Here is a 25052-nt window from a genome sequence, read left to right as displayed (position 1 = left end):
AAGGTAAAATAATGTTATTTGATGATGGAGACTGACGAGCAGAGTAGGAACATCAGAACTTTCATTCCCAACTGGGCTGTGATCTCGACCAATATGCAGTGAGGCTATTTTCTGGTGTATGAATGAGAGAAACCTTACCACCATTTATCCGAGGTGGTCAGAAGAATTGCCAGTGAGCTTTGGGGAAGCCTTTGCCAAATTCAAAGAGAAGAGAAATAAGAGGATTTCACAGAAGATGAAAGGTTGATATTAGAAGTTGATAGCATAAAAGCTAATTTGGGGAAAACAAAGAGGAAAGCAAGTACTTTCTTACAGTAGTTATGTCAGTTACTAATGTGTCCTCAAACATGTGAAGAACAGAACAGAAATAGACACATCATTTTCACCCATGGAAAAAAATAAACAACAAATAGGAAGATTGGTGAATATAATTGCATTGGAGCATTCAATCTTCTCCTCCTACATTGTCTAACTTGTATGTGGCATTGTGGCTGAACCATTTGCAGGGCTCCATTTTGTATCATTTCATTATTTTCATACATGCTGTCTCCAATCAACTGTACTGTCAATCTCATATCTTATATATCAAAATGAAATAATAAACTATTTTATTATTGTGAGATATTTATGCTGGTTCTTGTTGTACTTTAAAATCTCCAGAGAAATGTTATCCATCTGAAAAGAAGTGATTTGGATTTCACCAATACATACTTCAAAAAGGGGTTGATTTTTATGGTTTTTATATGTTAACCATTTTGATAATATTCTAGAATTCTGCAATAATTTTACTTTTATGGCAGAATACAGTCTCATACCTGCAGTTATTACTTAAGTCAAAATGCATGTCCACATTGAAGGGTTTGAATACTTAGGGGTGGAATTTTAAGGAAAATCGGTCACTATCTTGAGGTCCGTGATTCCATCATGGTAATTTTTCTTACTATTATTTTATTTTTTAAGCAAAGTTAAACCACCTCCACAAATTTCACCCAGCAAATCGATGGGCGGAGAATTTTGTGTGGCTGCAATGTTTGGGACATCCAGATCATGGTTTGCAAATAATGCAGGTCTGAAAAGAGAAAAAGGTATGTAGATTATTGAAGCTTAACTTGACACTTGTAATTTTTGTTTCTTGAGGGAAATTCATAGTAGTTTCCATGAATAATCTCAAACCCAGTATTTTCTGAGCCCATTTTTTCCTTTCAGGTAGTATGTCTTTCCTCAGTTCCTCAAGCATCACTAAGGAGAAAAGCTATCATCCTCTCACTATAAATATGAAGTAAATTTCCCATCTGAATGTCTGTATTTTGTTCTGTTGGTGACAGTCTACCAGAGTCCTCAACATTGTTAATTCCATACCACCACACATTTTTACATTATTTTATATTTACATTTTTATAAGCTGATTCCATGGATTGCCTCTGAGATGTGGAGAGAAAAACCTTTGTTATCCCTATTTTTAGAGACAAGGAGCTTGAGATCAGTGAATTTGAATATCTGAGCTAAAAGCACCAATTAGGAGGTGATGGTATCAGAGTTTGAACCCAGATTTTCTAAAGCTCCATCTTGACTTTACAAAACAAACAAACAACCAACAACAACTTTGCCATGTTATAAATTAAGAGATAAAAACAGGCTCCTGCTCAGAAATGAGTTGTCTTTTTTTTTTTTTAATTTTTTTTAATTTATTTATGATAGTCACAGAGAGAGAGAGAGGCGCAGAGACACAGGCAGAGGGAGAAGCAGGCTCCATGCACCGGGAGCCCGACGTGGGATTCGATCCCGGGTCTCCAGGATCGCGCCCTGGGCCAAAGGCAGGCGCTAAAGCGCTGCGCCACCCAGGGATCCCTTTTTTTTTTTTTTAAGATTTATTTATTTAAGAGAGAGAGCACATGAGAGTGTGCACACACATACAGCAAGGGAGAGGCAGAGGGACAGGGGGGAGAGAGAATTTCAAGCAGACTCCATGCTGAGTGCAGAGCCTGACTTGGGGATTGATCCTATGACTCTGAGATCATGACCTAAGCCAAAATCAAGGATTGGATGCTCAACTGACTAAGCTACCCAGGTGCCCCTAAGAATCATATTTTATGGTAACCACTGTTCTTTGAATTTATATAGAGTTGTGTGGGGTTTTTTTTTAAGATTTTTTTTTTTTTATTCATGAGAGACCGAAAGAAAGGCAGAGACATAGGCAGAGGGAGAAGCAGGCTCCCTGCGGGGAGCCCCATGTGGGACTTGATCCAAGGACCCCAGGATCATGCCTGGAGCCGAAGGCAGACACTCAACCACTGAGCCACACAGGTGCCAGTTGTGGTTTTTAAATCCCTGCTTCGATCATCAAGATCAATACCTAAATTTTTTTACATAATTACTGCTTTAGTATGTTACTCCTTATAGTGTGTAGAAGAGTACCTACATTCGTGGACCAGGTATTTAATTTTGAATATTAGAATTTTGCCCTTATTATTTCAAGCACTATTAAAGTAGGTCACAAACTGAGTTGTTAGCGAAGCACTTCTCTGCCCAGCTCCACAGGCTGTATTGTTCTTGGCAAAATGGCCCTGCTTTACGCTTAGTATTGGCAGTCAAACATCAGCCCTCTCCCTTGTTATCGCCTTTCTGTGACCCTTTCCTTGGAAATAAGATCTCAGGCACAGCAGGTTCTTTGCCTAAGTGGGAGAGGATACAGTAAAGTATGCAGGCCTTCCATTTTCTTATCCCATCTTTATTTTTTTGTTACCTCCTTAGTTTTAATGATGCTATCAAAATGACTTTTTGTTACTAGTTAAAACCCTCTGTGAAGCTCGATTTCAAATGCTTCTCCGTTCTCTTCTAATTACCCTTTTAACTTACTACTCCTTTATGTCCCACTGACTGGTCGTTAGCCATTTTCTCAAATCAGCTGTAATTGATTCCACTGGCATGGAGATAAGGTGACCCACCCAGCATTCATGAGCGATTTTATATGCTCCTAGGTTTACTGTAAAACCCAAGATAGAGGACTAAACCTGTTTTCGTAGTGAAGACATGTGTACTCCTTATAAAGTCATTTGATTAGATCCATATTCAGCACCTGACCTTAAAGTATGAGTGGTCTTCATTTACCATAGAGGCCAGTAATCCCATGAAGAGGAAGGCAGAAAGAGGATTTTGGGGAGGAGGACGTGCTTTTTTATTTATTTGTTTTAATCTAGATTTTAAAGACAAAGTTTGGGGAGCCTGGGTAGCTCAGTCAATTAAGTGTCTGACTCCTGATTTTGGTTTAGGTCATAATCTCAGGGTTGTTAGATCAAGACCCGCATTGGGAATCCTTGCTCAGCCAGGAGTCTGCTGGATATTCTCTCCCAACCTCTCCCTCTGTACCTCTCCCCCCTCAAATAAATAAATAAATCTTTAAAAAAAAAAAAAAAGAGAGAAAGTTTTCCAAGAGAAAGTAGAGCAGTTAGGCTGATTGAGGCATACAGAGAGCCTCTCATGCAGTTAAGTTGGTACATCCTGTGTAACTAAATCTTAGTTCATACAGTGTTCCTCTCCAGGCAGTCTTTCCCTATCCCACCTGATATCATTTTGTTTAATGTGGAACAAATTACATTGCAGAAAAATACAAAAGGCTGTGAAATACTGTTTTACTGTATTAGAATTTTGAGTTTATTTTCATCATTCTTGAAATAAATAGCTTAAGATTTAAAAATATTTTGATAGCACAGAGATTCTCATATTCATGAGCATCTACTTCTAAGAAGCAGTCTTTAGGCAGGAGAGGCACCTCGTGAAAAATCTCCTGCCGTATTTTCTCTCAACAGCCTCAGAAACAGACTGAAAGGTCAGTAACTTGTAAAAATTATTCTGTGTCCCTTTTTTGCCATCATCACACAATCAGCGTCTGTTTTTCTGTTTGTAGATCAGTCCAAACAAGTTGTAGTTGAATCTCTCTACATTATTAGCTGCTATGGGACCTTAGTGGAGCACATGATGGAGCCGCGACCCCTCAGCACTGCCCCCAAGATTAGTGATGACACCCCACTGGAAGTGATGACATCACCTCGAGCCAGCTGGACTCTGGTTAGGTAGTAACTCCTTCCATTGTTTTTAGTAGCTCTATTGAGGTGTAAAATATTAAAAATGTACAATTTGATAAAGATTGACATGTATGCAGTTGGGAAATCATCACTATAATTAACATTATGAATATATCTGTCACACCCAAATGTTTTCTTGTGCCTCTTTGTGGTCTCTCCCTCCTGTCCCTCTTTATCCCTACCTTACCTGCTGAGCTCATGGCAACCAGTGCTCTCTGTCATTAGAGATTAGTTTATAGTTTCTAGAATTGTATATAAATGGAATCATAGTGTATATACTTTTTTTTTGTCTTGCTTCTTTCCACCCAGCAAAGTTCTTGTGATCCATCCCTGTTGTTGCATATATCAGTAATTCCTTTTTTGAGATATAATTTATATGTAATATAGTTCACCCATTTAAGTGAATTTTCAGTAAGTTCTGTACCCATCACCACAGGCAATTTTCATCACCCCCAAAAGAAACTCTATACCTGTTAGCAACTCTCTCCTTTTTCACCAAACCTTTCAGCCTTAGGCAACCACAATTTACTTTCTTTTTTTTTAATATTTTTTAAAATTTTTATTTATTTATGATAGTCACAGAGAGAGAGAGAGAGAGAGAGAGAGAGAGGCAGAGACACAGGCAGAGGGAGAAGCAGGCTCCATGCACCGGGAGCCCAATGTGGGATTCGATCCCGGGTATCCAGGATTGGATCCCTGGGCCAAAGGCAGGCACCAAACCGCTGCGTCACCCAGGGATCCCGCACAATTTACTTTCTTTTTGGATTTGCTACTAAGAACATTCTGTATAAGTGGAATCATGCAAAATGTGACCTTTTGCATCTGACTTTCTTCATTTAGCGTAATGTTTTCAAGGTCCATCCATGTTATAACATGTATCCGAACTTCATTCTTTTTTTTTGGCCAAATAATAGTCCACTGCATGAATATACCACATTTTGTGTCTATTTGTTTATCCATTTCATTTATCCAGCTGATGACATTTCCACTTTTTATTTTTTTTAATTTTTATTTATTATTTATGATAGTCACAGAGAGAGAGAGAGAGAGGCAGAGACACAGGCAGAGGGAGAAGCAGGCTCCATGCACCGGGAGCCCGACGTGGGATTCGATCCCGGGTCTCCAGGATCGCGCCCTGGGCCAAAGGCAGGCGCCAAATCGCTTCGCCACCCAGGGATCCCCATTTCCACTTTTTAGCTGTCATGATTATCCTAAGAACATTCATGTACAAATTTTTGTGTGATCATTTTTTCAGTTGCCATATGCCTCCTTTTGAATTACTTTGTCCTTGCATCTTTGTATTTTTGTGTGATCATATGTTTTCAGTTGCCATATGCCTCCTTTTGAACTACTTTGTCCTTGCATCTTTGTATTACATTTTCTAGAACTTGGGTTTTTTTTCTATCCCACATATAGAGCTTTAGTGCTTCCTCTATTTCCAGTCTCATGTTTACTGAAAATAAAAAGTACATTGGAATGGCCATTAAGGGGACTGGAAACTAATATAAATAGGTTAAAAGATTTCCTTTAAGATGATTCCCCAATATATGATGGCTAAACATTGTAGAAATGTTTTTAAGAATCAGAGACCTTCTCAAAAGTACATGATCATTAGAATCTTTATAAGCAAGTATAAAGAAGGAGAAATTAAATTCTGGAATAAAACCTGTTTGATACAGTGTACAGTGGTACAGAAGAGGCAGGAAAAAATTCATCCTGACAAGTATGGAAGGAAAGAGACAAAAATGGATATTAAAATGATCCCTCTCCTTTTGACATTTTAAAATATTCTTATATTGATTTTTGGAGGCTCCAGCATTCTTTACTACTACTTTACTAGTCTAGATTGATCTGATCAATATCTTATTTATCAAGCTATTTAGGAGCAGGCAGATCTAATTAAAATTACTGCACCATCATTGTTGAAATAAATGGCTTATTTTGGAACTCAGATACTAATTAGGTCTATTATAAGTCAGCCATTCATTTAACTGTGTGGGGTTTTTTTAAACCACTTTTCCCTGCTTTATTTTATTTTAAAATAAGCACATTCTGAGAATAGCGAGCTCCAACAGTTGTCCAAAAGTAGGTAAAATTAGAGCTACTTAGTCATGACATGTGAATTCCACACTTCCTCTCCATGTAGTGCTTTGAATGTGTTGTCTATCCTCTTGGAAGGTCTTCTGCTGTTTAATATCAGCTCTATGTAATCGTATGACTCACTGCCACCTTTTTATTCTTTTTAAGCAAATGGCCTCATATTTCAGGTTTCAACACTCCCAACAAGTTCACTTTAATGATTACAAAGATAGTGTGAGTTTAGTATCAGTGTCTATAAGTGGTGACAGTAATAGTGATTTACATCCCATCTATTAAGCTTAAATATTAATATTCTTCTGCCATTTCCTTAGAACTCCTCAATGGAATGAATTGCAACCACCATTTAATGCAAACCACCCTCTGCTCCTCGCTGCAGATGCAGTCCAGTATTATCAGTTCCTGCTTGCTGGCTGTAAGTAGTTCTCATTGTTTTTACCTTCTATACAGTGTTTTGAGATTTCCTCTTAAAATGCTGACTTTTAACGCAGCCGTGCATATCACCATGGATCCAGAGGCCATAGGCCATAAATAATCAGATTGAGGCAAGTAAGATATGTAATATGAATGTAAACCAGAAGCCTTAGTGCATATTAAGTATGCGTCTGGCTGTTCATATTCCTTGGCCATGAGATATACTCCTGCAATTATGTAAGTTCATGAGGGTATATCTGGTGGTCTCGAAAGTTTTTGTTTTTTAAATGAGGATACTAGGATATAATAAACTTCATAAAACTTGGTATCTTGAAAAAGAATAAGCACATTTCACTGTGAAAAGTATCAGCAAGTTTTTCTTTTTGTAGATTTTATTTGGAACAATGAAGTAATGATTGCAACTCCATTGGGTGTTTACTTTCATATCTAAACCCTGAGGAGAACATGACACTGAGCTAGAAACAGCTTATTTTGTAGGGGAGGCATGGAAAGACAATTTAATATTTATTATCCAGTTTATGATCATAGAATTAAAAATTCTTTACAATTATAATTTAATTTTGTAGGATTGGCTGGATCCTTAATTTAACTTGAAGGCTGTGAGTGCTGTATGTTTTTAAGAAACTTCTTAAAAATCAACATTGACATGCTTTTAATGGAGTTTTGTTGTATTGAACTTACTATCTTGCCTGGCTGTTTTATGCAGCATGAAGTAAAATAGTTCTAAAACTATTTTATTTTATGTTTATAATATGTTACATATACTTGAAACAAAATTTACTGACTTTGCTTGAAATTTCTGAAACTTCATAATTGTAACTCATAGTTGGCAGTCTTGTTTTCTTATAAAATTGATTCTCCAGCATGTATTTACTGAGTGACTTCTATGTGTCAGGCACTTGTGATTTAAACATGAATAGCATGTTGCTTCTGTTCTCAGTTCACTAATTTGAGCATTTAATAAAAAAGTAAAATGAACTATGAGTGCAAAACTTTAGTTGCTAAAGCCCTTATAGTGGGGTATATGTAAGTCGTTTTGGGTTCAAGAAGCAGTAAAAGTTAGGTTTTAGTTTTTTTGTTTTTTTTGTTTTTTTTTTTTTCTTTTTTTTATGAGAGACACACAGAGAGAGGCAGAGACATAGGCAAAGGGAGAAGCAGGCTCCCACTAGGGAGCCAGATATAGGACTCAATCCCAGGACCCCAGGATCACGACCTGAGCCGAAGGCAGATGCCCAACCATCAAGCTACCCAGGTGCCCCCTGGTTCTAGGTTATTAAAGCATATATTTAATTCTTATCATTTGAATTAGAAAAAAATGACATTTATATAATATCAAATTAAAATCATAAGAATGCTTTCCCCGTACCTCTCAACGCGGATGAAAATAACTAGTTGTTAAGTAGAGTTGAATCAGAATTAATTTTGGTTTGCTTTGTTTTGTTATTTTGATATCTTGTGATTTATTGTGTTCAGTAGGCAAACAATAGCAAATCCCAGATATATAAGACAAAGAGGCAAAAATGAAATGCAGCTCTGTCCCTTAATATTTGTGTTCCAGCAAATTAAGCTGATTGGCATTACTTGATTTTAGCAACTCTAAACACCTTTCTCTAATTTTTAGAATTACAGAGGTCCCCAGGTGCACAGTTTAAGAATCACCCCTCTAAAAAAAAAAAAAAAAAAAAAGAATCACCCCTCTAGGCAGTAGCAAGCCACCAAATGTTTTCAGGCATTGGAGTGACACCATCAGAACTTCATTTTAGAAAGATCATTCTGGTAGTGTTGTTGTAATGGTAGGTTCAAAGGAGGGGAGTGGTATCAGGGGAGGGGTGTGGACACTTGATGATCCTAGGGAAAGATGAGAGGGCTTTAATGAAGTCTGTATTACAGAGGAGACAGGGCAAACCTGTGAGATGTTGCAGAGATGGAATAGAAAGGAATTAGAGATAATTTGAAAGAAAGGAGTCACTGATGATTCTATGGTTTCTAATTAAAATATGTCATATAAATATGTTTCAAGTTAGACCATTCCAAGTGGACTAGCTAGCATTAGGACAAGGATAAAAAGGTCTGAGTTCCCTTTCCAAATCACCTCTCAATAATTTGATAAATATAAAATATTAATAGCAATACTTGCTCTTTATAACGGTATTGTTACAGTCAATGAAGGGATGCTAAAGTTATGTAACTGTAAAAAAAGAACCCAAACTAATAATATAGTATATTGTTAAATAACTTACATTTAAACTAAAAAAAAAAAGAAAAAACTCCCTGTAAAACAGTTTAAGTATTATTCTACATCTTTTTTCTTATCTCAAAAGTATTGATTTTCAAATAATAGACTTCAGAGACTTAATAATGGAATACCTATTCTGACTATGTGATCTCGTCATGTTGTAGTATCTACTATGTAAGTGATGGATGTAATATATTTGTTTTCTTTCATTTTGTGAAATGTCACTGAGATAATTTAATAGTTTAAAAAAAAAAACACCTAAGAAGTAGGTAATTTTGTAATAATTATTACATTACTTCTTTACATTGATGGTAGAGACACAGAATTAGCCTGATTTTGAAGTCCCTGTTTTCTTACATAAAGAAAGACTATTTGATTGGGAGTCTTGGACATGCCATATATTACGGGACTGAAGCAATTAAATATGCAAAAGATGGACATCTGCGTCAGAGAAATAAAAGCTTGAAATACAATTGGTAAAAGCAATGCTGGAGCCAGTTTAGAGAGAATGTTTTTACCTGCCCATCTGTTGAGTCCTTTATGCAAGTTAGACCCTCATTAAGAAGACAATCTTATTACCTTCTTGCTTTCTCTCCAGTTCTTCTTACTGAAACCATTTGAAAAGATGTGACCTCTTAAAACAAAAGTATACCATACTTGATGCTGGGAAGCTTTTTGATTTAATTATATTGAAAATCACCTCTTATTTCTCTGCTTAAAGAATTGATAAATATATTACTGAAAGTATTTTCAGGTATAACCATTTGGAGTAAAACTCTAATGCAAACTTGTCAGAGGTCGCAAGCATTGTTTTTTTTTTTTTTTTGGTTGTATTTGGATCTGTGGATCAAATGAAGTAGACTTGTACAAACTCCGGAAATTTTAATAATAGTAGACAAAGCATGATGTAAATGGAAATGGGAAAGAGACTTTGTCTCAGGGAGAAGAGAGTAGGAGAGCAGGATGTTTAGCAAGGAATCCCCACTCCCCTTCCAGCCTGTAATCATAATAAATACACTGCTAGTTGATAAACAGAGCTCTGCAAATGTGGCAAAAGGGTGACTGATGGGGGAAGGGAAGAGAAACCTGTCTGAACCACTAAAGACTTCTCACCTAACTTTAAAGTGAAGGAAGTAGAAACTCCAAATTTTGTGAGGTTTTTTAAATTTACATTTTTAATTTTTCTTTTCTTTTTTAGAGAGCATGAGGGGCAGAGGAAGAAGGGGCAGTGGGAGAAGGAGACAGAAAATTTAAAGCAGGCTCCATACCTAGCAGGGAGCCTCAGATGAGGCTATGATCTCATGACCCTGAAATCATGACCTGAACTAGAATCAAGAGTAGGATTCTTAACCAACTGAGCCACCTAGGTACCCCAGATTTTGTGTTCTTAACTGTAGTCCCCTTTCTCACCTATATTAATTGAATGGGAATGATAGAAAATTAAGGAATTTTGATCTATCAGATATCGAATTGTAACAGAATGCTCCTTGGAGCATTCTGTGGAGGCAGAGATGTCTTCCTCATTATTGGGTTGAACTATAGGAAATTGCCATTTTGAGTAAGTAAAACAGGAGTCCAGTATCAGCAAATTCATGCAGTTTGAGTAGATTGATTTAAATGTATAAAGTGAATGCGTAGATGGTAATCTAATCTGTATAGCTCAGTAAAGGTAAAAGTCAAGAATCTAGTATCAAAAAAAAATTTTGCTTTGGTCATAAGAACTCTCAGGAATAGTGTATAAAAAGATTATAGCAGAGGAGATTAGTAATTTTTGTGTTAACACTATTTTTTCCTTTGAAAAAAATTACATACTGTAATTACCTTTTCTAAAATAGGCCCTTTATTTCAGTATTTTCTGTGCCAGAAACAAAGATAAACATTAGAAGAGACTAACAAATATCATCTGGCTTTGAATATCATCTCAAAATAGACAATAACTTTTTCTTTAGTCTGCTTCAGAGTTTCCCAAATTGTAAATTAAAGATAGAGCTTACTGAGTTGACTTGGGAAAGCTTTGTGTTTTTTTCTTTTTTAAAGATTTTATTTATTTATTCAGGAGAGACACAGGAAGAGAGGCAGAGACACAGGTAGAGGGAGGAGAAGCAGGCTCCATGCAAGGAGCCCGATGTGGAACTCAATCTCGGGAATCCAGGATCATGCTCTGAGCCAAAGGCAGATGCTCAATTGCTGAGCCACCCAGGCATTTGGTGAAAGTTTTATTTAGGGGGAAAATCACATTTCCTCCTTTTCTTTCAGGTAATTTGGCATCAGCATTATTTTTATGTTGCTAACATTAGCTTTGTTGGGGGAAGGTCAGACTTTGAACTTCTTTCTGAGGTGATCCCTGGGTATGTGAGAAGTTCCTTTCTAAGCTTATTGAGGTTTTTTTTTTTTTTTTTTTTTTTTTTGTTAAATGATAACAAGAGATCATTCAGCAGAAACATAGCTTTGATACACAATAGAAAGGTGATCAGAATCCATAGAACCTCTCTGTTTTACTGGGGATATAATTGTTTTCTTCTACCTTTAAAAGCATTATAGGAAAGGTGGGGAGAAGCTTTGACACCATTATGAAAAGGAATGAAAAACACAAAAGATGGTTAAAACCTATATGTTTCAGATCTATATATTTCAGTTGGATTTAGAATCTTTTGTGTGTGAAAATAATGTTCTTTATTGGGTATTTCTTGAGGCTTCATTTGAGATTTACCATTCCGCCTGAAATAACAACAAAAAAGAGAATATATAAAACAACTGTTTTACTAACAGCAGGGAATGAAGGACATTGATTCCCGGGACATCAGAAACAAATGAGGCAAACCTTACCACTGTCTCCATTTATTGCTCTGAAAGAGTTTGTGGGCTGTGCTGCAATGGAGGGGGGTGGGTTTCCAAGTGGAATGAATACAAGGGGAATGGAGCAGTCCAGTAAGACCATGGAAGAGCATCTATCAGCAAACTATTATGAACTATTATTGTAAATGAAGTTTTACTCCAACAACCACACCATTTCATTTATATATTGTCTATGGCTGCTTTAAAATTATAACCACAGATTTGAGTAATCATGATCCACAAGCTCTATTTTACTATTTGTTAACTCCTAACCTAGAATTTGCTGGATAGGCCATCAGAGAGAATGGATCTGCATAGAATGTGAACTCTGAAGATGTGCAGAGGGTCCTCCTCAAGTATTCAGCCCAGTACTGGTGCTTGTAGGAAACTGCTGGAAGCCAAGGAAAGAACCATCAGAGAGTCCTAGAGGGCACAGAGCCTAGAGCTCACACAGGGTCAGAAATAGTGACTCTAAAACGGTTATTGTAACTGTATTTCATGTATTTGAAAAGTTAAGTGGAGACATGGGAAATTTGAAAGATTCAAATCAAAGTTCTAAATAAGAAAGCCTAAATATGAAAGCTGCACTGGATAAGATTGAGGATAAACTAGAAATTGATGAAGAAAATGTTAGTGAACTTGACATAAACTAAGAGAAATTTTCCAAAGTGAAACACAGAAGAAACCAGTATAATATTTGAAATAGCTTCACTGAGCTGTGGGATAACCTATACTTGAAATCAGAGTCCCTGATAGAGGGAAGGGGGTGGTATGACAAGAGAAATAGCCAGAAAACGTCCAAATCTGATGCCAACTATTAACTCACAGATCCATGAAGTTGAATAAGTCTTGAGCACAAGAAACTTGAAGAAAACCGTACCAAAGTACATTATAATCAAATTGCTGAAAATTATTTAAAAAGAGAAAAATCTTAAAAGCAGCTAGAAGTAAAATATATATATATATATATATATATATATATATATATATATATACACACACACACACACACACACACACCCCAAGGCAAAAATGGTAAGAATGACAGATTTAAGTACTGAAAGGAAGCAACTATTAATCTAGAATTCTATGTCCCCCCCCCAAAAAAAATTGAGAGAACTTTTTTTCAGATATACAAAATTTTTTTTAAATGATTAGCAGTAGATGTGCTTTATATGGCATGTTAAGTCCTTGAAGCAGAAGAAAAAGAATACCAGATGGAAAGGAATAAAGAAGACTGAAAATGGTTAATATATACAGTATGTGGGGGGTTTGGGTAATGGTTTATGTCTCTATAAAATAAAATTTACTGTTGGGGCACCTGGGTGGCTCAGTGGGTTAAGCAGCTGACTTTTGGTTTTGGTTCAGGTCATGATCTCAGGGTCATGGGATCGAGCCCCACATAGGGCTCCCAGCTGGCTATGGAGTCTGCTTAAGATTTTCTCCCTCTCTCTCTGCCTCTCTCCAACATTCATTGTCTCTCTCTCTCTCTCTCTCCCCCCTCCCACACCCTCCCACTCCCTTCCACTTTCCCTCTCTCTCTCTCTCCAAAATAAATAAATAAGTAAATAAATAAATAAATAAAATAAAACTTACTGTTAATGCAAAAACAGTATCTATGTATTGAAGTCTTTAAAATACACATGGATGTATATACACACATATGTGTGTGTATATGTATATATTTTGTGTGTGTGTGTATATAATGTATGACAACAGTAGTGTTAAGTCCAGGAGTATGGGAAATGGAACTATTAAAAGGTTTTTAAAATATATGTGAGTGGTATCACATCACTTGAAGGTAAACTGTGATATGTATAATGAAATGTATGTGATGTATATAATGAAACCTAGACCAAGAAAGAAAATAAAAGGGAAACAAGCAAGATGTAACCCTGAGCATATCAGTACTCACATTAGTTATAAATGGTCTAAACATCCTAATAAAAAAATCAAAGATTGTCAAATTGGATAAAAAGCCCCAACTATATTGCTTCTTAGGTGAAACATACTTAAACCCTGAGTTACATTAATATCAGACTTTATGGAATATCCTACCCAACAAAGGAGGATACACATTCTTTTCAAGTGTACAGCAAACAGTGACCAGGATAGGCCATCTTGTGGGCCATCAAACAATTCTGAATAATTGAAAAGCTTTCAAGTCATTCAAAGTATATATTCTCTGACCACAGTAGAATTAAATAAGAAATGAATAACAGATCCCTGGAAAATCCACAAATATTTGGAAACTAAACAACATACTTTTAAATAATACATGGTTCACAGAGGAAATCAAAAGGGAAATTAGAAATTATTTTGAACTGAATGAAAATGACAACAGAACAGATCCATATCTTAGAATACTATTCAGGAAAAAAAAAGTGGATTGAAGTATAAATATGTGGAACAAATTGGATGAGTCTCGAAAATATTTTGCCAAGTGAAAAAGCCAATCTCAAAAGTTTGCTTATGATAAGTCTTAAAAGTACCATGAGAAGAAAGGGTTCCATTTATTTAACATTCTCAAAATGACAAAATTATAGAGATGAATAACAGATTAGTGTTAACCAGGGCTTAGAGACAGAATTAGAAGGGAAGGGTTGGCTGTGACTATGAAGGGTTAGGTAGATCTTTGTGGTGATGACATAGCTCTGTATCTTGATTGTATTAGAGGTTCCACAAATAAACATGTGACGAAATTGGATAGAACTCTATACAAGCACACAAACAATGCACATACCCTCATACAAAATGAATATATGTAAAATTGTATATATAAAACTGATGAATAAAGTCTGTGGATTGTACCAGTGATGATTTCCTGGTTCTGAAACTAGGTTAAGGCTATACAAGACTGCATTATACTATTTTGCAATGTTTCATGAATCTTTTTTTTTTTTAATTTTTTAATTTATTTATGATAGTCACAGAGAGAGAGAGAGGCAGAGACACAGGCAGAGGGAGAGGGAGAAGCAGGCTCCATGCACCGGGAGCCCGACATGGGATTTGATCCCGGGTCTCCAAGATCGCGCCCTGGGCCAAAGGCAGGCGCCAAACCGCTGCGCCACCCAGGGATCCCTGTTTCATGAATTTATAATCATTTCAAAATACAAACTTTAAAGAAAAATAGAAAAACATGTGGGATAGTACTGTCTCAGTATTCAAGAGCAATTTTATAGGACTAAATAGTGCCTAATGTTCTGAAAGCAATGGCCTCAGCTTCCACATTCAGACACTAGAAAAAGAAGAGCATATTAAACCAAAAGAAAGGAAAGGATAGAGATCGGAGTGGAAATCAGTGAAATAGAAAACATATAAACAATAGAAAAAATAGAAATAATATAGAAAAACAAAAAATCAATTAAAGCATAATGTCATGGGGTGGTTTTCTTCTGCTTGCAGTTTGTAGGATTCTTGGATTTGTGAATTTATAGTTTTCATGAAATTTGAACATTTTTATGCAGTTATTTGTTCAAATCTTCCTCTCTCCTTTTGTGACTCCAATTGTATGTATGTTGACCATCTGATATTTTCCTAGCTTACTGAATTTCTGTTCAGTTTTTAAAATTATTTTCTCTCTCTGATTTTGTATAATTTATATTTCTACATACTTAAATAAATCAAGTCTTCTACTCTACTCTGCCTAATCATCTGTTGGTTTTGTTCAACGTGTTTTTTTCATTTTAGATATCATGTTTTTCATCTCTAGAAGTCATATTTGGATCTTTTTTATATCTTTCATTTCTTTCCTTGCCATGTATGTGTTTGAACATATGGAACATTTATTTTATAATAGCTGTTTTAGAATCCCTATGTTCTAATTACTTTTACCACTATGATGTTTCTTGGAGGTTTTTCTATTGATTGATTTTTCTCCTAGGTCTGGGTTGTGTTTTCCTGCTTCTTTATGTCCCTAATGATTTTTGGTAGGATGCTGGGCATTTTCAGTTTCATGTTGTGAAGTGGTGAATTGTTCTTTATTCCTAGGATGCATTCATATTACTTGGAATAAATTTGATTCTTTCAATGCTTATTCTTAAGCTTTATTATGGAGGGTTCAAAATAGCCTTTTGCTTAGGCCTAATTTAGTTATTTTAGGAGATAATGTAAATCTAGTCTCTCTTATATGGCTGGTAGTGGAAATGTAGGATCATAATTATTTTTTAAACTTAAGGTGCTTTAATCCTATGTATTATCTTAATCTTGCATTTCACCAGTTCTGCAGTTTTACTTTTGGCTCTTTTTACTTCTCTCTCTATCATAAATACAAATAAGAAACATATATGTGAGTATCCATATAACACATTGTGATACATACTATGCTAGTAGCTTGAATTAATTGGTAATAGAAATTCAAAGAAGGAAGAAGTTATTAATAGAGATGAAGAGACATGGCTGAGGAGGTTGCATCTATAGGATTTGGGACTGCGTGAGATGACTGAAGAAAAGTGAGGAGGAAAGGGTGACTTGGGCAATAGGTTATGCCATTCATTGCAATATTAAGAGAACTGTGTTGCCTAGAGTAGGACAGAGAATTGGTGATTGCAGAGTGGCTTCTGTTTTGGTGCACGTGATATATATCCTGGTAGTATTCAGTAGGCTTTAAAAAAATAACCCCCAAACTTCCATGTGTTTTTACAGATTTCAGCTCCCTTCTGAGTTGTTTTGGTATGTAATTGGTAATTCAAATACACTTTCTATGAAATAATCATATCCCAGAGAGCATAAAAAGAAGTGATAAGGTTCCATCATGGTACCCTAGACAGCATGACATGTAAGGAGGCAGTATTAATCAGATTATTTTCTTAATCTAAAAACTCCAAAAAAAATAAATAAATAAATAAAAAATAAAAAAAATAAAAAAATAAAAAAAATAAATAAAAACTCCAACCAGAACCTAATTTTAAAGTATTAGTGTTGCTTTGACAAAAATCTTAGTTTTTATTATGCTGAAGAGAACTAAGTCAGTTCTGAGTTTCTTTTGAGTAGCTGGGCTCTCTATTGGTATATCTGCTTTTAAAAATGTTATTGCTTTACTAATCTCTTAGACTTCTCTAATGCTTTTATTTTAGTCTTTGTATATAATCAAGTAGATGTACCTAAAGCTAGTGTTGAGATTTATCTTACATATAGAAGTATGAAAATCACAAGTCAACAGTATATTTAAGGTTAGATTTTAGAGATCCTGATTCCCAACTGAATTGTGTACTGCTGTCCTACCAGCTATAACCATGAGAATAGAAATAGCAAATATTTTTCCTTGTAAAGTCACACTTTTGAGTTTAGAGTAAAGTATTTGAAAATACTTTACTATTCTGTTGTTTTTTTTTTTTTTTTTGGTTTTACAATACAATGGTGATATATTTTGAAAGTATTGATTAAAAAGGGAAAATATTATTGGTCTTATCTACCATGGTCATTGTCAGTGCCCTGGAAAAGCAATTAAATATGCAGCACTTTTCTGAGCTGTTCTCTTTCGAATGTCACATTAGATTTAACTTAACATCCTGGATTGCATCGCTATTGTGGTATGTACCAAGTATGATGGAGGTACTCAACAATATTTCCTTGCATTGTCCATAATAAATATTTGCCCAAGAGTGGGTAGGGTGGAAGGAGAAGAAAGAAATATTTTTCTCTTGTAGAGGAAACTTGTAATGTAGGACTTATTTAAAGAGTATTTATAGTCCATTGTTGGTCATTGGGTGTGTCATACTGCTCTATCCAGATCTGAATATCTGAGGTAGTTAAGAAACCACTTCAGGTTGAATTATATTTGATTATTTCTCTTATTTATACTTAATTTTATCAACTAACATGTCCTTCCATAGAGAGATAATTTTAGTGAAGTGAATGCTGTTTTTCTTCCAGAGACTATAAGTTTAAGATAATTTAACCCCGAATTTAGTCTTATATGTGTTGTATAACTTGGGGAAATTAAATACCCTTTCTTCAATGAAAAGATGCTGAATAGTTCAATTGAAAGCACCATCAGCAATCTGCAAACTTTATAAATGATGGATTGAAAAGTTTGGATTAGATTACCCTTTTCGAGGACGCCTGGCTGGCTCAGTGGTTGAGCGTCTGCCTTTGGCTCAGGTCATGATCCTGGGGTCTTGGGATCGAGTCCTGCATTGGGCTTCCCACAGGGAGCCTGCTTCTCCCTCTGCCTATGTCTCTCTGCTTCTCCCTGTGTGTCTCTCATGAATAAATAAATAAAATCTTTAAAAAAAAAGATTACCCTTTTCCCTTCTTCCTTTTTGTGTCTGTGGGAGACATAATTCTTATTGATATGCAAATCTTTACATAGAGCTTCACATCTATGGAATAGTTCATTGGGTTTTTCTGTCATTGCTGATTTACCCTCGAGATGTTTCAACATTGGAAGTCCTTTCTGTTACCACCTAATGACTTATATGCTCCATTCTGAAGTAAATCTTGGCATTTCTGTCATTTGTTTTAGCATTTACCATTTGGGGAAAAAATAGTTTACATGGTCAGTCCACTTTCCTGTCTTCATTGTCCTTAAAATTGAAGTGAAGCAAAAGGAAAGTTTGTATAAAGGACTGTTTTGTATTTTTAAATGTCTCTATACATTCTTTTCCATTGAACTGTCACTATTTATTACCATTGGATTGGCGGATTTGACTAGGATAAGACATTGATTCTGATAAAGAGAAATAATCTATAGGCCATAAAGCCTCTAGTCTATGAGTACCTCTGTTTCTGATGTCATTTATTCTATCGCACCTAGTTTAAGGTTCATATATTCAGATACTAATATCCTTGAGTGTGCCTTTTGTCATTTGGGTAGTGGAAATATAGGATGGAGGGAACAGGGGTATCTGCCCTTTTCTTCAAAAATAAGGAGCTAGAACAGAATGATCTGTGTCTGCTTACCTGCGATAATGTAATGGGTTGATATTGGCAGGAGCTTGTGGTTTGATGTGCCATCACTTCCATCAGTAAGCTTAATTGCTAACAAATGACTAAATGGGAATTTAGGGGGAATGCTACAGCTGTCTGCTATGTTAGTGGTAACAGGAGTTCTGGCGCCATTTCAGGGTCGCTATTTGTATCTGTCTGTCAGAGTTAGAATACAGTTGTTTCTCTCAGTTTCAGCCTTCTCTATAGAATTTCTGTCAATTGTTTGACTCCATTAAGTGTGGAGAGGAAATAAAAGCCTGAATGACCAATCCACCAGGGGCTATGGATAGACCCTTTCTTTGTCCATACTCAGAGCACTGCATTAGGTCTCATTATCCATTTATAATAAGTGACCTTTGCCCCCTGGGTCATTGAAAAATATTCAGTGTGCTTTTCTGACACATAGGGCACCTTTCTCAGCAGACACATGAAACAATGGGACGTCTAGTAGTCTGGAGGCTTGGTACACATTGCAGGTTTTAAAATACACAGCCTTGTGCCAAATCGTTTTGGCAAGTTTTTCCTTTGCTCTTGCAGGTTCATAAATGGGCTAAGGGAGTCTAATGTCTGGAAGATGAATATAATGTTCCTTTTCTCTTTTGTAATTCCAAAAAATTTCTTGCCGTGTTTTTTAGTTTTGTTTTCTAGAAAGGGTTTGCCTTCATCTCTGCTTTTGTATTTCTTGTTAGAGAAATATAGGGATTTAGATGTAGTGCTTTGAGAGGGCCATCATCTTTGGAAAGTGTTTGCCAAATATGCCCAAGTGCTATGGAGGTTATCTGTGACATGTTAATAACCTGTCTTTAGTCCTCTGCTTTGCCCAAACTGGTAGTGATTAAATCTCCCCACAAAAAGTTTGTTGGGGAGGGGGCATCTGAGTGGCTCAGTTGGTTAAGCATCCGACTCTTGATTTCGATCAAGGTCATGATCTCAGGGTCATGAGATCGAGTCCCACATTGGGCTCTGTGCTGAATATGGAGCCTGCTTAAGATTCTCTCTCTCCTTCTCCATCTGCCCCTCACCACCCCATGCTTGCTTGTTCTCTCTTTAAAAAAAAAGGAAGAAAAGAAAGAAAAAAAGAAAAGTTTGGGAAAGGATTTGACCCTTTCTTGGTCATTATAGTCCATATTTCTTCTGTGATATGAACTTGGCCCCCCTACCAGAAAGCCTGGCACATCTAGTTGTTCTATCTCTAGTTCCTGGAGCATAGATAGACTTAGAAAAAGATGAAGATAGCATAGTGATTAATGGATGAAATTTATTTTCAAAGCAAGAAAACTGTCATGTCCAGGGCTCCACACTGTGTAAAGTGACAGTCAGCCTTCCAAGAAGCCTGACTACCAGTAACTAACAGTGTGCCCTCAGTACAGTGTCTGTGTTAAGTACTGGTAGGAGTATTTGCCTGAAGAATGTTGGGATAGGAAAAATAAATGATCGAGACTACTTCCTTAGCAATTCATATGAAGAAATTTTTAGAATAGGGGAAAATGTTTATAGAAGTACTTTTTAAGTTTAAAATTAATATATTTCATTAGTAAAGCCTTGTTCCTCTCTTAGAAGCATTCTTATTTTGCATTTAACGTCACATGTATTGGTTTGCTGACTTTATTAAAAACATATGAGATATACAGGGATTCAAAGAATCGCAGCTCATTACAAGGAATCAGAAGCTACATTGTCCAGTGGAACCCAAGTATCTTTATTCCAGCAAAATAGTTTTCCTTATTAAGTAATGTGCTATAGCATGCTCTCAGATATTGGGTCATAGAAGTGTTATCTTTGAAGAATGATCTTTGAGTACCAGTACAGATTTTTCTCTCCAAACCAGTTATGGAAAACCGCATATGGCTCACCCTTGAACAGCATGGGTTTGAACTGCATGGGTGTAGTTATATGTGAATTTTTTAAATAGCCCAGTATTGTAAATGTATCTTTTCTTCCATGTGATTTTCATAATAATATTTTTTCTAGCTTGTTTTATTGTAAGAATACAGTATATAGTACATATAATATACAAAATATGTGTTGACTGTTCATTGGGAATCCTTTCAGTCCAGTAGGCAATTAGTAGTAAGTTTTGGGGGAATCGTAAGTTATACATGGATTTTTGACTATGGGGGGTTTGGCACTCCTAACCCTCATTTTCCTCAAGGGTCAACTGTAGTTGTCAGAACTCTCTCCATGACAAGAATTAATATATTAACTGGATTATAGCACCATTTGACAAATTGCTTACTAAATACATCAAAATTGATTGGACATTCTGTATTTGAATTGACAAATGGCTGCATTAAGAGAAGAAGGGAAATCCATTAATTATAGCTGCTCTCAACCGTAGGAAATATAATCACATAAATATGGATTTTGTTAAAACAAAAATCTCTACTTTATGGTAGTGTTGCTTATGTGTGTATCTACACTTCTTTGCCATTAATGGAAGGAATGCTCTTACCCACTCTTTTAACTGATACAAAAATAATAATTTCTGCTGTGTCATAGGTCTCAGGCTCTACTGACTGCAAAATAGTTTTTAGTTATTATTCCAGAAAAGTGAAAAATACCAGGCAAACTCTATGGTTGAGCCCTTCTGCTCAATTCTTAATTTTATCTCTATTTGTCCATCTTCCATGTACATTCTCATTTTATTTAAGTCAAAGCTTTTCTTTTGCTTTGATAGTGTATAGGCTTTTTATCATCACTGAATTTCTCTTTTTAAGAAAAAAAATCCTCTCATAATCTGTCTTACTAAAGGTAACCACCCAGTGACCGAGGCATAGGGAGATGGGTGAATGCCATAGATTGTCTCTCTACAGTTAGAATCTGTTCTCCTTATTGTTGTCATATGACAGGAGGCTTTTGGCCATATGATTTTGTGGAACTTAGTAGAGAGATGAGAAACACTGAATTGCCTTCATTGCTTTTATACCATCAGTTCCTTGCCTTTTCTACTATACTTTCTTTGTGTTTTATGACCACATGAAGAACATCAGAATCACTCTTACATGATGTCAAGTCTGGGTCAGAGCTGAGATTTACAAGGACTGTTTTGAAGCTGGTGTTTTTTTGTTTTTTGTTTGGGTGGGGGGGTTTCCCCCTTGGGCACTTTACTGCCTTCCAAGGCTATACTCCAGGTGCCAGTAGTCTTTCCATGAGTATGTCAATATACTTTTATTTTTTTTTTTATTTATTTTTTTTGTCAATATACTTTTAAATATAAAACTATTCTAATATTATCTAAAATGAAGTCTTCTGGTTCCTCAGGGATATTACAGAGAATGTAGAGTTGTGGCCCAAAGTACTTTCTTTGTTTCTGTCACTACATGTAAAGTTTCCTTGTATGTCTATAACTTCCCTGTGTTGTGAACTTCAGGTCAAAGTCATTTTTCTCCATTGCTTGATAGCTTGATACTGTATCTCAGATCAGGGTACATAGATGATTATTAGGATGATAAAAATGATGATACTAAATTAAGGAGACATGGAACACAAATTAAGGAGACTCTGAATCAGGGATATAGTGTTGATATTTGGGGATAAGCATCTTTTCACGTGTTTCTATGAAAATTTTAATTTAAAATAACAAACTTACTAGTTAAAATCATGAATTGAGGCAGTTTTTACTTCAGATTAAGAACATGGCCTTTGTAGTTTGAAGTTCTAGATTTCATTTCTACTAACTGCTGAGTGATTTCAGGCAAATAACTTGACCTCCCTGGGCTTTTTAAGTCTACCTGTCTTTGAAATGGGAAATTGACAATAACTGCTTTACAGGATCATTGTTAGATTAAATAAGATTGTTCATCCAAAAAGCTTAGCACATTATCTTGGATAGAATAAAAACTCACTAGAGATAGCTGTGGCTTGTAGTTCGTGTTAATGGAAATAGTATCCTTGTTCTCTCTGCATGTCTTTCTTGTCTCTCTCAATTCCAAGTGGTCTATGACTGAAATACTACTGATGGCACAAATAAGGATGCTTTGTTGTTAACAAACAATAGTGAAGATAAAACATTGTGCTATATCATATCTCTTCTGTTCTTAAGTGGTCATCTGGATAAGTGGGCTCTATCCTAATATGTGTGTATTTTCAAAACTGTAGAAAGACATTTTTACTTAGCAATTTTATTGATGCAAATAGAAAATTTCTCTTAAGCTTATTTGTTTTGAGTATCTTCATTCCTTTAGTAATTTTTTTAAATTTTTATTTATTTATGATAGTCACACAGAGAGAGAGAGAGAGGCAGAGACACAGGCAGAGGGAGAAGCAGGCTCCATGCACCGGGAGCCCGATGTGGGATTCGATCCCGGGTCTCCGGGATCGCGCCCTGGGCCAAAGGCAGGCGCCAAACCGCTGCGCCACCCAGGGATCCTTCCTTTAGTAATTTTATAGGGAGTGAGGGTTTTCGTGGTTTCATTGTATTCTAAAAAGCCTTACCCTGGAAGTCCTTTGCAATAGTTACCTTAAGACTCTGAAACTTTTACTTAAAAAACATAAGACTCTGAACCTTAAGATTTCTAAAATGCAGAAGAATGCTTGATTTTCTGAAAGATTATCATTGGAATCACTGTCCACTATTCCAGTAACCCTTTCATTTTTTTTAAAGTTTCATGTTCTTTGAAATTTATAATAAATATGTATTCATATAATATTAAGTAGGTAATTTTCAAAAAAAACTTTTTTTTGGAAAGCAGTGAGAGAAAGATGAAGAAAGAGAAGGGGAGGGGGGAAAAGGGAAGGCAGGAAGAGAAAGAAGGAAGGGAAAGAAGAGAAAAAAAAGGGACAGACTATTTCAATTTGTCTTAGAGAGTAGAAATTAAGTGTTATCCAGTAAACTAGAGCTAAAGGAATTAACATAAATGATTCTCACGCATAGAGTGCTGTGTGAAAACAACATGGTTCCAAATACTTCATGTATCTCATACCCTAGCCAAGAAAAGAATCAAGATGACTCTGTGTCAAGAAATACCTGCTCAGCTTTTTTTCAGACCTTCACACAATAAGTCTTTAAAAATTTTTTTTTTAAATTTTGGAAATGTTCAGGCATATACAGAAATACAGCGACCAATATAATGAATCTACCTATCACCCAGCTTTAACAATTAACAACATTCTTCCTCTCTTGTTTTCTCTGTTCCTTTAGAATCTTTCTTTTTTTAAGATTTTTTTTTTTAAGATTTTATTTAGTTATTAGAGAGAGAGTACAAGAGCATGAGTTGGGGGCGGAGGTGGATGGAGGGAGAGGGAGAAACAGACTCCTCGCTGAGCAGGGAGCCCCATGCAGAGCTTGATCCTAGGGTCCTGGGATCATGACCTGAGCCAAAGGCAGATGCTTAACCAACTGAGCCACCAGGTGCCCCTCAAGATTTTATTTTTTTAAGTAATTTCCATACCCATTGTGGGGCTCACACTCACAACCCCAAGATCAAGAGTCACATGCTCTACTGACTGAGCCAGCTAGGTGCCCTCAAAATCTTTTTTTTTTTTTTTCCAATTAGCAATAATCACACCTCGGATAAACCTCATTGGCTACGGTACTGCCACTGCGCAAACCTAATCTTTTTTTTTTTTTTTTTTTAATATATGGCTGGTAAAGTATTATGAGACAGCCACCCACTATTGTATCTTTTTTACCTACAAATACTTTAATATGTATCTAATGATAAGGACTTAAAAAAAACATAACTACTATGGCCATTACATAATTTGTAGTTTACACACTGGCAATGATTTGTGGAGTTAACTCTTTCCAGTAGTTTTACACTGTGGAGCAGTAAAGGGTAGAATAAGCCTTTGAAACTGTTCTCTTGCATTTGGAAAGAGAGAAAACCCTGTGATGGTTGTGAGCTAGTGTTCTCTGTCTCATTCTTTCCCCTATCTTCTTGGTTCTATGAACTTTCTGATTTATTTATTTATTTATTTATTTATTTATTTATTTATTTTTTTCTGATTTATTTAGAGGTAAAAATTTGAAAACATAGTTTTTCTATTGTGTGGAACACATCGTTGGATCCTTAATGATTGTTTGGAAAGATTTTTATTATATTTCTAAGTATAGGCTACAAACATTGATGTCCTCCAGGTCAAAAAGCTTTTAACTCTCCATTCTAAGAGAACTTTACCTCTTTTGCTTAGGCAAGAGAAAAATTTGTACTTAATTCTTCCTGCTGTATAATGATCTGGACTTATCCAATATGTAACTGGATAATAAGTGAAGCATGGAAGAAGCTGTATTAATTATTTGCAAAAAAAGATTTTTTGACATTTTTACATTTGCAAACAACTGCCTCCACTTTATTTTTGTTTGTTGTACTTTATTTTGGAAATGGGAGTAACTAGAGTTACTCTTCAACTCTGCCATTACAGATGGGACCAAGCACAGTAAGTTTACAATAACTGGCCTATTGCCTACATGCGCAAGTCAGTACATTGATAACTGA

The 25052-nt window shown here is 35.7% G+C and overlaps 1 protein-coding gene and 1 pseudogene across 11 annotated transcripts in view; one reads left to right on the top strand and one right to left on the bottom strand.

Moving 5' to 3' along the window:
• BCAS3 (BCAS3 microtubule associated cell migration factor) overlaps window positions 1–25052 on the top strand; it is a 591905-nt gene that overhangs the window by 285743 nt on the left and 281110 nt on the right. For all 11 annotated transcript variants that reach the window (XR_005364629.1, XM_038547981.1, XM_038547978.1 and 8 more), the window contains 3 exons: window positions 961–1085; window positions 3905–4070; window positions 6494–6594. Coding sequence is in view for 10 of the 11 variants with exons in the window: in XM_038547981.1 (XP_038403909.1) it covers window positions 961–1085; window positions 3905–4070; window positions 6494–6594 (392 nt within the window). In the remaining variant the exon portion in view is untranslated. The remainder of the gene's footprint in view (window positions 1–960; window positions 1086–3904; window positions 4071–6493; window positions 6595–25052) is intronic.
• Window positions 23975–24167, bottom strand: LOC119873535 (annotated as a pseudogene).

Source organism: Canis lupus, chromosome 9 (genome assembly GCF_011100685.1).
Source record: "Canis lupus familiaris isolate Mischka breed German Shepherd chromosome 9, alternate assembly UU_Cfam_GSD_1.0, whole genome shotgun sequence".
NCBI classification, from domain to species: Eukaryota; Metazoa; Chordata; class Mammalia; order Carnivora; family Canidae; genus Canis; species Canis lupus.
The sequence above is the reverse complement of the archived record's forward strand: the minus strand, read 5'-3'. Positions and strand labels throughout refer to the sequence as shown.